General features: G+C 38.6%; 1 protein-coding gene across 1 annotated transcript in view; it reads right to left on the bottom strand.

Moving 5' to 3' along the window:
• Nucleotides 1-12,817, bottom strand: part of LOC117549778 (citron Rho-interacting kinase-like) — a gene marked incomplete at its 3' end in the record, with an annotated part of 96,322 nt that overhangs the window by 44,794 nt on the left and 38,711 nt on the right. The window contains 4 exon segments of the mRNA XM_034221850.1: nucleotides 4,139-4,336; nucleotides 8,588-8,762; nucleotides 11,064-11,173; nucleotides 12,050-12,166. Coding sequence (XP_034077741.1) covers nucleotides 4,139-4,336; nucleotides 8,588-8,762; nucleotides 11,064-11,173; nucleotides 12,050-12,166 — 600 coding nt within the window.

Here is a 12,817-nt window from a genome sequence, read left to right as displayed (position 1 = left end):
CTGTTGTTTCTTTTGATGTGAAATATTATGTATTTAATTTAAATAAAAAGCAATGTTAGTTTTGTTCACAATTTGTTTAGTTAGTTTACCTTATTTTTTTCTCCAAAAGAACCGATAAAAGTACCGTTAAAAGACCGGACCGATAAGCGCTATCGATAAGTAGTAGTACCGTTAAAACCTTAACGATACCCATCCCTACTTAAAGGTGGGGTAGGTACGTTTGAGAAACCGGTTCGAGATACACTTTTTGTTATATTCAATGGAATGCTCTTAACATCCAGATAGCAATGAATATCTGAAGTGCTTTGACAAAAAATCCATAAAAGATGTCATCTGTAGTACTGTAAAAAGCACGACCAATCATCTGAGCCGGCTAAAGTAACTGGATGGCCTACCTGCCTGTCAGCCTTCCATCTGTGCGCTAACTTATCTTGTGCCCTCATTGGTCATGTGCGCGTTCGTGTGTGTTGGAGGAGGGGCTCTGTGAGGAAGTGGCAGATCTTTTCCGGCTGTGTATTTTCAAATTCTAGCGCACTCGAGCTGGTTTCTCCAAAATTACCTACCCCACCTTTAAGTACATTTTTCTGGTGTCAGTACTTTACTCCACTACTTATTTTTCTGACGACTTTTTACTTTGACTTCTTACATGTTGAACCCAAATACCTGTACTTTCTACTTCTTACATGTTGAACACAAATACCTGTACTTTCTACTTCTTACATGTTGAACACAAATACCTGTACTTTCTACTTCTTACATGTTGAACTCAAATACCTGTACTTTCTACTTCTTACATGTTGAACCCAAATACCTGTACTTTCTACTTCTTACATGTTGAACTCAAATACCTGTACTTTCTACTTCTTACATGTTGAACTCAAATACCTGTACTTTCTACTTCTTACATGTTGAACTCAAATACCTGTACTTTCTACTTCTTACATGTTGAACCCAAATACCTGTACTTTCTACTTCTTTCATGTTGAACTCAAATACCTGTACTTTCTACTTCTTACATGTTGAACACAAATACCTGTACTTTCTACTTCTTACACGTTGAACACAAATACCTGTACTTTCTACTTCTTACATGTTGAACACAAATACCTGTACTTTCTACTTCTTACATGTTGAACTCAAATACCTGTACTTTCTACTTCTTACATGTTGAACTCAAATACCTGTACTTTCTACTTCTTACATGTTGAACACAAATACCTGTACTTTCTACTTCTTACACGTTGAACACAAATACCTGTACTTTCTACTTCTTACATGTTGAACACAAATACCTGTACTTTCTACTTCTTACATGTTGAACTCAAATACCTGTACTTTCTACTTCTTACATGTTGAACCCAAATACCTGTACTTTCTACTTCTTACATGTTGAACTCAAATACCTGTACTTTCTACTTCTTACATGTTGAACTCAAATACCTGTACTTTCTACTTCTTACATGTTGAACTCAAATACCTGTACTTTCTACTTCTTACATGTTGAACCCAAATACCTGTACTTTCTACTTCTTACATGTTAAACTCAAATACCTGTACTTTCTACTTCTTACATGTTGAACACAAATACCTGTACTTTCTACTTCTTACATGTTGAACACAAATACCTGTACTTTCTACTTCTTACATGTTGAACCCAAATACCTGTACTTTCTACTTCTCACATGTTGAACACAAATACCTGTACTTTCTACTTCTTACATGTTGAACTCAAATACCTGTACTTTCTACTTCTTACATGTTGAACACAAATACCTGTACTTTCTACTTCTTACATGTTGAACTCAAATACCTGTACTTTCTACTTCTTACATGTTGAACTCAAATACCTGTACTTTCTACTTCTTACATGTTGAACTCAAATACCTGTACTTTCTACTTCTTACATGTTGAACACAAATACCTGTACTTTTTACTTCTTACATGTTGAACACAAATACCTGTACTTTCTACTTCTCACATGTTGAACTCAAATACTTGTACTTTCTACTTCTTACATGTTGAACTCAAATACCTGTACTTTCTACTTCTTACATGTTGAACACAAATACCTGTACTTTCTACTTCTTACATGTTGAACTCAAATACCTGTACTTTCTACTTCTTACATGTTGAACACAAATACCTGTACTTTCTACTTCTCACATGTTGAACACAAATACCTGTACTTTCTACTTCTTACATGTTGAACACAAATACCTGTACTTTCTACTTCTTACATGTTGAACACAAATACCTGTACTTTCTACTTCTTACATGTTGAACTCAAATACCTGTACTTTCTACTTCTTACATGTTGAACACAAATACCTGTACTTTCTACTTCTTACATGTTGAACTCAAATACCTGTACTTTCTACTTCTTACATGTTGAACTCAAATACCTGTACTTTCTACTTCTCACATGTTGAACACAAATACCTGTACTTTCTACTTCTTACATGTTGAACTCAAATACCTGTACTTTCTACTTCTTACATGTTAAACTCAAATACCTGTACTTTCTACTTCTTACATGTTGAACTCAAATACCTGTACTTTCTACTTCTTACATGTTGAACTCAAATACTTGTACTTTCTACTTCTCACATGTTGAACTCAAATACCTGTACTTTCTACTTCTCACATGTTGAACTCAAATACCTGTACTTTCTACTTCTCACATGTTGAACTCAAATACCTGTACTTTCTACTTCTTACATGTTGAACTCAAATACCTGTACTTTCTACTTCTTACATGTTAAACTCAAATACCTGTACTTTCTACTTCTTACATGTTGAACTCAAATACCTGTACTTTCTACTTATTACATGTTAAACTCAAATACCTGTACTTTCTACTTCTTACATGTTGAACTCAAATACCTGTACTTTCTACTTCTTACATGTTGAACACAAATACCTGTACTTTCTACTTCTTACATGTTGAACTCAAATACCTGTACTTTCTACTTCTTACACTTTGAACTCAAATACCTGTACTTTCTACTTCTTACATGTTGAACTCAAATACCTGTACTTTCTACTTCTTACATGTTGAACTCAAATACCTGTACTTTCTACTTCTTACATGTTGAACTCAAATACCTGTACTTTCTACTTCTTACATGTTGAACACAAATACCTGTACTTTCTACTTCTTACATGTTGAACTCAAATACCTGTACTTTCTACTTCTCACATGTTGAACTCAAATACCTGTACTTTCTACTTCTTACATGTTGAACCCAAATACCTGTACTTTCTACTTCTTACACGTTGAACCCAAATACCTGTACTTTCTACTTCTTACATGTTGAACTCAAATACCAGTACTTTCTACTTCTTACATGTTGAACTCAAATACCTGTACTTTCTACTTCTTACACGTTGAACCCAAATACCTGTACTTTCTACTTCTTACATGTTGAACTCAAATACCTGTACTTTCTACTTCTTACATGTTGAACTCAAATACCTGTACTTTCTACTTCTTACATGTTGAACTCAAATACCTGTACTTTCTACTTCTTACATGTTGAACTCAAATACCTGTACTTTCTACTTCTTACATGTTGAACTCAAATACCTGTACTTTCTACTTCTCTCATTTTCCAAACAGCTGGTTCCTTTAGTCTGAATGTGTGTTTGATGCGTGATCATTATTATTTAGAGTCATTGCGTGCCTATTGATTTGAACACGATCCGTGTATCCATCATTTCCTGGTCTTCTCTAAAGAAGAGGGACCAATGGAAACGTTGTCATGTTGCCGTTGTTCAGCATGGAAACATTCATTAGCTAACAATGACATTATTGTTCTATTAATATAAAGGGAGGTCAGGTACTCTTTAAAACAGCTGCTAGTTATGGGTACTTTTTACTGAAGTACATTTCAAAGCCTCTTTACTTTCACTTGAGTAAAGAAGCTTAGTCAGTACTTCTACCAGAGTATTTTTAAACACGAGTATCTGTACTTCTACTTGAGTAAAGGACGTGTGCACTTTGCCCTCTCTAATTGTTTTAAAGCTCAAGAACAAACACGGATAATATTTGACCAGAATTTCTCCCATTTGTCTGACATAATAACATCTTGAAACCCTGCTTCAGTACTCCTCTTCCTCCCCCCCTCCTCTTCCTCACCCTGAGCACGGTGATCTCCTCCTCTGCCTCAGCGGTCGTGTCCTCCAGTTCAGACCTGGCCTGCTGCAGCTGGTTCTCCAGAGCCAGCCGAGCCGCCTGCAGGTTGCTGATCTGAGACTCTCGCTCCTGCAGAGACAGACTCAGATCTGACGCCTGGCGCTTTATCTCCAGCTTCTGCTCCTCGTGCTCCAGACCCAGCTGAGAGGGAGAGAAAGGGGGTGAGGAAGGGTTAATCCACACGGACAGTAAACCCTGACTCTGGTTGGACAGGTTGAGCAGCTTTTTGGTAACATCGGAATTAAAATATGGACGTTTTGGGGATTTGTACGCCTCCAGTAACTCTAAGATAAGACATATATGCAATGAGTCAATACGTTTGTTGATCACTACCAGTTGCTAGAGCTGAGTATCTTCAAAATAAAATGTATACCAGTACAAACAAAACAGTACCCTCAAAGCAGGGATACTCAGCCTGCTTTACCTGAGGTCACTTTTGCAAATTGGGTGTGTTAATAAACCAACATCACTCGCCACCTTACTCTGCGATTTATATAAAAAGGGCTATTATGATGCTTTTTGGGCATCTTATTTACAGGTATTTCCAATGGCAAATTATAAAATGCAAGACATGAGAAAATACCCAAAAATATAAAAAACTGTAAAAGAAAGAAAATATAATAATAATACAATTAATATTAATAATGAATATTATAAAACCAACTATTATCTAATAAAACCAACTAATGTCTAATAAAACCATCTAATATCTAATAAAACCAACTAATACCTAATAAAACCAACTAATGTCTAATAAAACCAACTAATATCTAATAAAACCAACTAATATCTAATAAAACCAACTAATATCTAATAAAACCAACTATTATCTAATAAAACCAACTAATATCTAATAAAACCAACTAATGCCTAATAAAACCAACTAATGCCTAATAAAACCAACTAATGTCTAATAAAACCAACTAATACCTAATAAAACCAACTAATATCTAATAAAACCAACTAATATCTAATAAAACCAACTAATGCCTAATAAAACCAACTAATGCCTAATAAAACCAACTAATGTCTAATAAAACCAACTAATACCTAATAAAACCAACTAATATCTAATAAAACCAACTAATATCTAATAAAACCAACTAATATCTAATAAAACCAACTAATATCTAATAAAACCAACTAATGTCTAATAGAACCAACTAATGTCTAATAAAACCAACTATTATCTAATAAAACCAACTAATGTCTAATAAAACCAACTAATATCTAATAAAACCAACTAATATCTAATAAAACCAACTAATGTCTAATAAAACCAACTAATGTCTAATAAAACCAACTAATATCTAATAAAACCAACTAATATCTAATAAAACCAACTAATATCTAATAAAACCAACTAATGTCTAATAAAACCAACTAATGTCTAATAAAACCAACTAATGTCTAATAAAACCAACTAATACCTAATAAAACCAACTAATATCTAATAAAACCAACTAATATCTAATAAAACCAACTAATACCTAATAAAACCAACTAATACCTAATAAAACCAACTAATGTCTAATAAAACCAACTAATGTCTAATAAAACCAACTAATACCTAATAAAACCAACTAATACCTAATAAAACCAACTAATACCTAATAAAACCAACTAATATCTAATAAAACCAACTAATACCTAATAAAACCAACTAATACCTAATAAAACCAACTAATATCTAATAAAACCAACTAATACCTAATAAAACCAACTAATACCTAATAAAACCAACTAATACCTAATAAAACCAACTAATATCTAATAAAACCAACTAATATCTAATAAAACCAACTAATATCTAATATGCTCCATCACTCTTTTAGCAGACATGACTCAGCACTTTAAACGTGGTTAAATATGAAAGAAAGTAAACAAATAATAAAGCAAGACATACAACTTTTAAAAAAATAATACAAATAAAATTACTAATTAAAAGGGGGATATTGCTAATTTAAAGCTTATCTAAAAATGTATGTGTTAAACTCAGGTCGAAGAGCCTATGTCCATCCCTCTTTTAGCAGACATGACTCAGCAGTTTCTCCCCCCTCACAGACATGACTCAGCAGTTTCTCCCCCCTCACAGACATGACTCAGCAGTTTCTCCCCCCTCACAGACATGACTCAGCAGTTTATCCCCCCTCACAGACATGACTCAGCAGTTCTCCCCCTCACAGGACATGACTCAGCAGTTTCTCCCCCCTCCACAGACTTGACTCAGCAGTTTTCTTCCCCCCTCACAGACATAACTCAGCAGTTTCTCCCCCCTCACAGACATGACTCAGCAGTTTATCCCCCCTCACAGACATGACTCAGCAGTTTCTCCCCCCTCACAGACTTGACTCAGCAGTTTCTCCCCCCTCACAGACATGATTCAGCAGTTTCTCCCCCTCACAGACATGACTCAGCAGTTTCTCCCCCCTCACAGACTTGACTCAGCAGTTTCGTTTTCTCCCCCCTCACAGACTTGACTCAGCAGTTTCTCCCCCTCACAGACTTGACTCAGCAGTTTCTCCCCCTCACAGACATGACTCAGCAGTTTCTCCCCCCTCACAGACTTGACTCAGCAGTTTCTCCCCCTCACAGACTTGGACTCAGCAGTTTCTCCCACTCACAGACATGATTCAAGCAGTTTCTCCCCCTCACAGACTGACTCAGCAGTTTCTCCCCCCCTCACAGACTTGACTCAGCAGTTTCTCCCCCTCACAGACTTGACTCAGCCGTTTCTCCCCCTCACAGACATGACTCAGCAGTTTCTCCCCCTCACAGACTTGACTCAGCAGTTTCTCCCCCCTCACAGACATAACTCAGCAGTTTCTCCCCCCTCACAGACATAACTCAGCAGTTTCTCCCCCTCACAGACATAACTCCGCAGTTTCTCCCCCCACAGACATAACTCAGCAGTTTCTCCCCCCCTCACAGACCATAACTCAGCAGTTTCTTCTCCCCCTCACTAACATAACTCCGGCAGTTTCTCCCCTCAGACATAACTCCAGCAGTTTCTCCCCCTCACAGACATAACTCAGCAGTTTCTCCCCCTCACAGACATAACTCGGCAGTTTCTCCCCCCCTCACAGACATGACTCGGCAGTTTCTCCCCCCTCACAGACATGACTCGGCAGTTTCTCCCCCCTCACAGACATGACCTCGGCAGTTTCTCCCCCCTCACAGACATGACTCAGCAGTTTCTCCCCCCTCACAGACATAACTCAGCAGTTTCTCCCCCTCACAGACATAACTCAGCAGTTTCTCCCCCCTCACAGACTTGACTCAGCAGTTTCTCCCCCTCACAGACATGACTCAGCAGTTTCTCCCCCCTCACAGACATGATACTCAGCAGTTTCTCCCCCCTCACAGACATAACTCAGCAGTTTCTCACCCCTCACAGACATAACTCAGCAGTTTCTCCCCTCACAGACATGACTCAGCAGTTTCTCCCCCCTCACAGACATGACTCAGCAGTTTCTCCCCCCTCACAGACATGACTCAGCAGTTTCTCCCCCTCACAGACATAACTCAGCAGTTTCTCCCCCTCACAGACATGACTCAGCAGTTTCTCCCCCCTCACAGACAGACTCAGCAGTTTCTCCCCCCTCACAGACTTGACTCAGCAGTTTCTCCCCCTCACAGACATGACTCAGCAGTTTCTCCCCCTCACAGACTTGACTTAGCAGTTTCTCCCCCTCACAGACTTGACTCAGCAGTTTCTCCCCCCTCACAGACTTGACTCAGCAGTTTCTCCCCCTCACAGACTTGACTCAGCAGTTTCTCCCCCCTCACAGACTTGACTCAGCAGTTTCTCCCCCCTCACAGACATGACTCAGCAGTTCCTCACAGACATGACTCAGCAGTTTCTCCCCCCTCACAGACATGACTCAGCAGTTTCTCCCCCTCACAGACATGACTCAGCATTTTCTCCCCCTCACAGACATGACTCAGCAGTTTCTCCCCCTCACAGACATGACTCAGCAGTTTCTCCCCCTCCCAGACTTGACTCAGCAGTTTCTCCCCCCTCACAGACATGACTCAGCAGTTTCTCCCCCTCACAGACATGACTCAGCAGTTTCTCCCCCCTCACAGACATGACTCAGCAGTTTCTCCCCCTCACAGACATGACTCAGCAGTTTCTCCCCCCTCACAGACATGACTCAGCAGTTTCTCCCCCTCACAGACTTGACTCAGCAGTTTCTCCCCCTCACAGACATGACTCAGCAGTTTCTCCCCCTCACAGACATGACTCAGCATTTTCTCCCCCTCACAGACATGACTCAGCAGTTTCTCCCCCCTCACAGACTTGACTCAGCAGTTTCTCCCCCCTCACAGACATGACTCAGCAGTTTCTCCCCCCTCACAGACATGACTCAGCAGTTTCTCCCCCCTCACCTCTCTGAGCCTGGTCTCCTGCTCCATGACTCGGCTCTTGTTGCTCTGTTCCTGCTGACTCATCTTCTCCAGATGTTCCTCCAGCTTAGCGTTCTGCGCCTCCAGCTTCCCGGCCTGAGACTCCAGGTAGAACTTCTGCTGCCGGAGCTCCGAGATCATCTCCTCCTGCGCTTTCCTGCCGAAACCACACAGACTGGTGTGCAAACACTTCGACACGAGGCAAAGCAACCTGGGGTCGTGCTGGGAGTCGTTCACGCTCTCAAAGGACAAACAACTAGGTGGCATTTTGCACAATGCTCTATAATAACGTGCAATTACGTATCTGCCACTATGTTGTTTGCACTACTAAATACTGTTAATATTTACATTAATTATGTGACCGTCTATGTTTCCTGTAGTTATTTAATTGCTCTTTTTGCTGCACTGTTAGTGTACAGTTGTATCATTATGCTGCTGTGTTTATTGTATTTTTGTAACCCTGGCACAACAATTTCCTTCGGGGTAAATAAAGCTTATCTTATCTTAAACCTTGAACCTATATCTTGCCCATGATCTTATATAAGACTGCTAAACACCTGAGCTCCGATAAACATGCATCTGTTTGTCATCTTGCAATTGACTTATTTATATAAATAGTTATCACCGCAATAAACCGTATTTAATTTGGTCTTAATGTACATTATTTAATTTTACATTCCGTTCTTGTACATATCATTTTCTATTGACATGTGTAAAGACTTATTGCACTATTTTATTATATATGTTGCGTTGTTGGAGGAGCTCAGGTCAGAAGAATTTCATTGCCATTTCTACCCTGTAGCTTTGTGCATATGATGATAACACCTTTGAATTGAAATTGAATGTGAATATTATACAAATAATGACTGTATAAGCTAATGTTTTATTAGAATAGTCACACAAAAGCTAACCACCCAAATGTCATTGTCCTAAAACGAGATCTAGAGAAATGGGTTTTCATTGCTTTTATTTAAATGTTTCGGTTAGGACTGCAGCTAATGTTCATAGAGCGGTGCAGTGACGAGTCCTAACACCCTGAACTGAGTCAGCGTTTCACCACTTCCTGTTCCCTCGTCTCAGAGCCAATGGGATCTCTCCATAGGATTTTGGAAAGCTGGAATAAGGTCTGTGGTTGAGACACATTGAAGAGACAGATCACGTTTTGTTCTACGACATTAAATCCATCAGCAGTGACCCCACTGGAGATTTCTGAAGAGTTCACGTGTCTGAAAAACGATGGTTGTTACCAAGTGGCTGAATAGGAATACAGAAGTTGTGGAGGCCGTTGTACGTCATTACGCCGAACACGTAAACACTCCTCTAAGTTAGTTTGCCGTGTTCTGCTTGAAAGCAAGTCCCTGCCTCCTGCAGACTGTTCAAACAAACGCTTCAACTCGTACCATTTACAATCTGTATGTTTGAATATGGATCTTAAGTTGACGTTGAAGTCGTGCTGCTGTAATTCCTTTATAGCATGACGTTAGCATTTTGCTTCTGGCCATTCGTTTTATGATTAGAAAATTATAAAAGTATTTGTATTTATTTATAGAAGGACCATGCACATAAAAAACATTAATCTCAGCAAAGAGAAGAGATGCCAGATTATAGCTAATAGCTCATTTCCATCTGTGGTCCTCAGACAGGTTCATAACAATCAATAAACAAATAATAACATTGCATGATCTCTATCAGTCAAACCATTTTAAAACCTGATTTAAGTACAGCTCAATAAATTAATACATAGTACACTTGAAATACACTTACATGATCTCGGTCACTCAAATAATTACAAAGCCTGATTTAAATTCAGGTTACGAACATAACACTTAGTACACTTCAAATACACTTAAATCAAATATCTAAGATATAGTATGACAATACAGTTCAAATAAAAAAAACTCAGATTACAGTGTAATTAATGTTGGCATGACTGGTTGCTTAATATCGTTTGTTTGCACCATAAGAAAACGAGTTAAAATCAGTACAGGTTTTAAGTTCAACTGGAAGAGTATTCCAGTGTGTCTGGTAGACATGTGGAGATTAGGAACAAAACGTGCATTTATCAAACAGGCTCTTATTTCGAGATATTTTCCAAAATCCTATGGAGAGATCCCATTGGCTCTGACACGAGGGAACAGGAAGTGGTAAAATGCTAACTCACCTCCGGGTTTTAGGACTCGTTCCTGCACCACTCTATTCAACTAATTTCACTCCTACTACTTCAGGGTTATTACTTTTTAATGTTTTTCTTGTGCATCTTAATGATCTAAGCTACAACTCATGCAAAAATGACAATAAATGGCGCTTAAATACTGGAACTTTCCAGCTTTCAACGGTTGAAAACTCCATTTACTGACATGTTTGCATGAAACATTACTTCAGCGATTAACAGATGATCACAATAGTTGGATATTTATTTTTGCTGTCTAATCGTTGCAGTCGTACTTGCAGGACTTACATGTTTTTCTGGGTGTAGATGCTGCTGTTGGCTGCCAGCTTGTTGGCCTCAGAGAGCTCGGAGATCCTCTGCTCCAGACTGTTCATCTTAGAGTCCATCGCATTGATGGTCTGCACACAGATCATCAAATCCTCAAAGAAGCATCAAGAAAGATCACATCACAGGCTTTCATTATGTTCACAGCGAGGCTCATGATTCTGTGATCTACAATAAAAGATCCAGTGGGGTTCCTTTTTCCATTTTATGCTACACATACTTCATACCACTCGATTTTGGAGGCAAATAAAAGTGTTGTACTTTTACTCCACTACATTGATTTGACACTAATAGTTACTAGCTACGTCTTACATATAAAAACACATGATATACTTATCTGATAGAACGTAGTACTGTCCTAAAAATCAACACAGTATTTAAAATGTTTTTATTTAAACTTAAGTATTTTAATTTTTATATTTGAAGTACATTTAGCTGATACTACATCTACTTACGTAGTTCGGAGTAATGAAGTATTCTAAGACCATTTCTAATTTTACTCAGGTTAAGGTTTTGAGGAAGTAATTTCAGGTAATTGCACTTTATTTATTTACTTTCATGTTCTGCCTTCTCCACTGCATCTAAGAGGGAAATAATGTACTTTTTCTGATACATATATACTAATAGTGTACTTGGTAGTACATAAAGTATCCAACATTTGCTCGACATTGACGAATAACAACTTTAAAAACTGAAGTATCTGTTTAATAAATATCCTGTAATAATAAAACTCCTCTAAAAGAGCCATTCTGCACAAAGTGTACTTTTACTTTTGTTACTCTCGGACTAGGTGCATTTATCTGATGATACTTCTGTATTTCTACTTAAGTTACATTTTGAATTCAGATGTGTACTTGTTAGGGAGTATTCTAAGACCAAAGTATTTCTATTCTTCCATCTCTGCAGGAGTGTGTGTCAGTGTGATAAATGTTGATAGTCTCAGTTCTTACCGCCTTCTGGTCGCTGATGACGCTGCACTTGTCGCTCACCTCCTCCTCAAACTTGCTCTGACTCGACTCCAGCATCTCCTTATCGGCCATGTCCGCTTTCATCTGGACCTCCAACACCTGCTCAGGACCACAGAACCAGGAAGTCACTTAACAGCACGGAGAGCAGCATGAAGAGGACACACACACACACTCTACTACAGCAGCGCTGATATGACCTTCGAAACCAGTGATTCTCAAATGGGGGTACGCGGACCCCTATGGGTACGTTGGGGTACTGCAGGGGGTACGTGAGATAAATAAATAAATAAAAGGGAGGCGTGTGGCGCAGTGGATTGTGCGTTGGTGTTCGGATCAGGTTCAAACCCCACTGCAGTCAGCATGTCGTTGTGTCCCTGAGACAATTCACCCCAAATTGCTCCTGTGGGGATTGCCCACAGTATTGAGTGTGTAAGTCGCTTTGGATAAAAGCGTCTAACAAGTGACATGTAATGTAAAAGTTTAATTAAAAAAATACCATGCATGATTACAAAAATAATCTTAGTACAATAAGTGAAATAGAAAACACAATTGTATATCAAATATTTCTAAAACCACCAAGGGGGTCCTCATATAAACATGTCAAATGTGTGTATTGTATTTTATAGTTTCTCATAATATATCATTTTGTTATATTACTTCAATTGAAAAACTCCTTGGAAAACTCGTTATGTATGTGTTCATGCACAAAGACGAAACAATCCTTAGTTTGTTGTAATGCATGCATGAAGG

The sequence above is a fragment of the Gymnodraco acuticeps genome, unplaced genomic scaffold (genome assembly GCF_902827175.1).
Source record: "Gymnodraco acuticeps unplaced genomic scaffold, fGymAcu1.1, whole genome shotgun sequence".
NCBI lineage: Eukaryota > Metazoa > Chordata > Actinopteri > Perciformes > Bathydraconidae > Gymnodraco > Gymnodraco acuticeps.
Note: the sequence above shows the minus strand (reverse complement) of the source record. Positions and strands in the feature narration are given on the sequence as shown.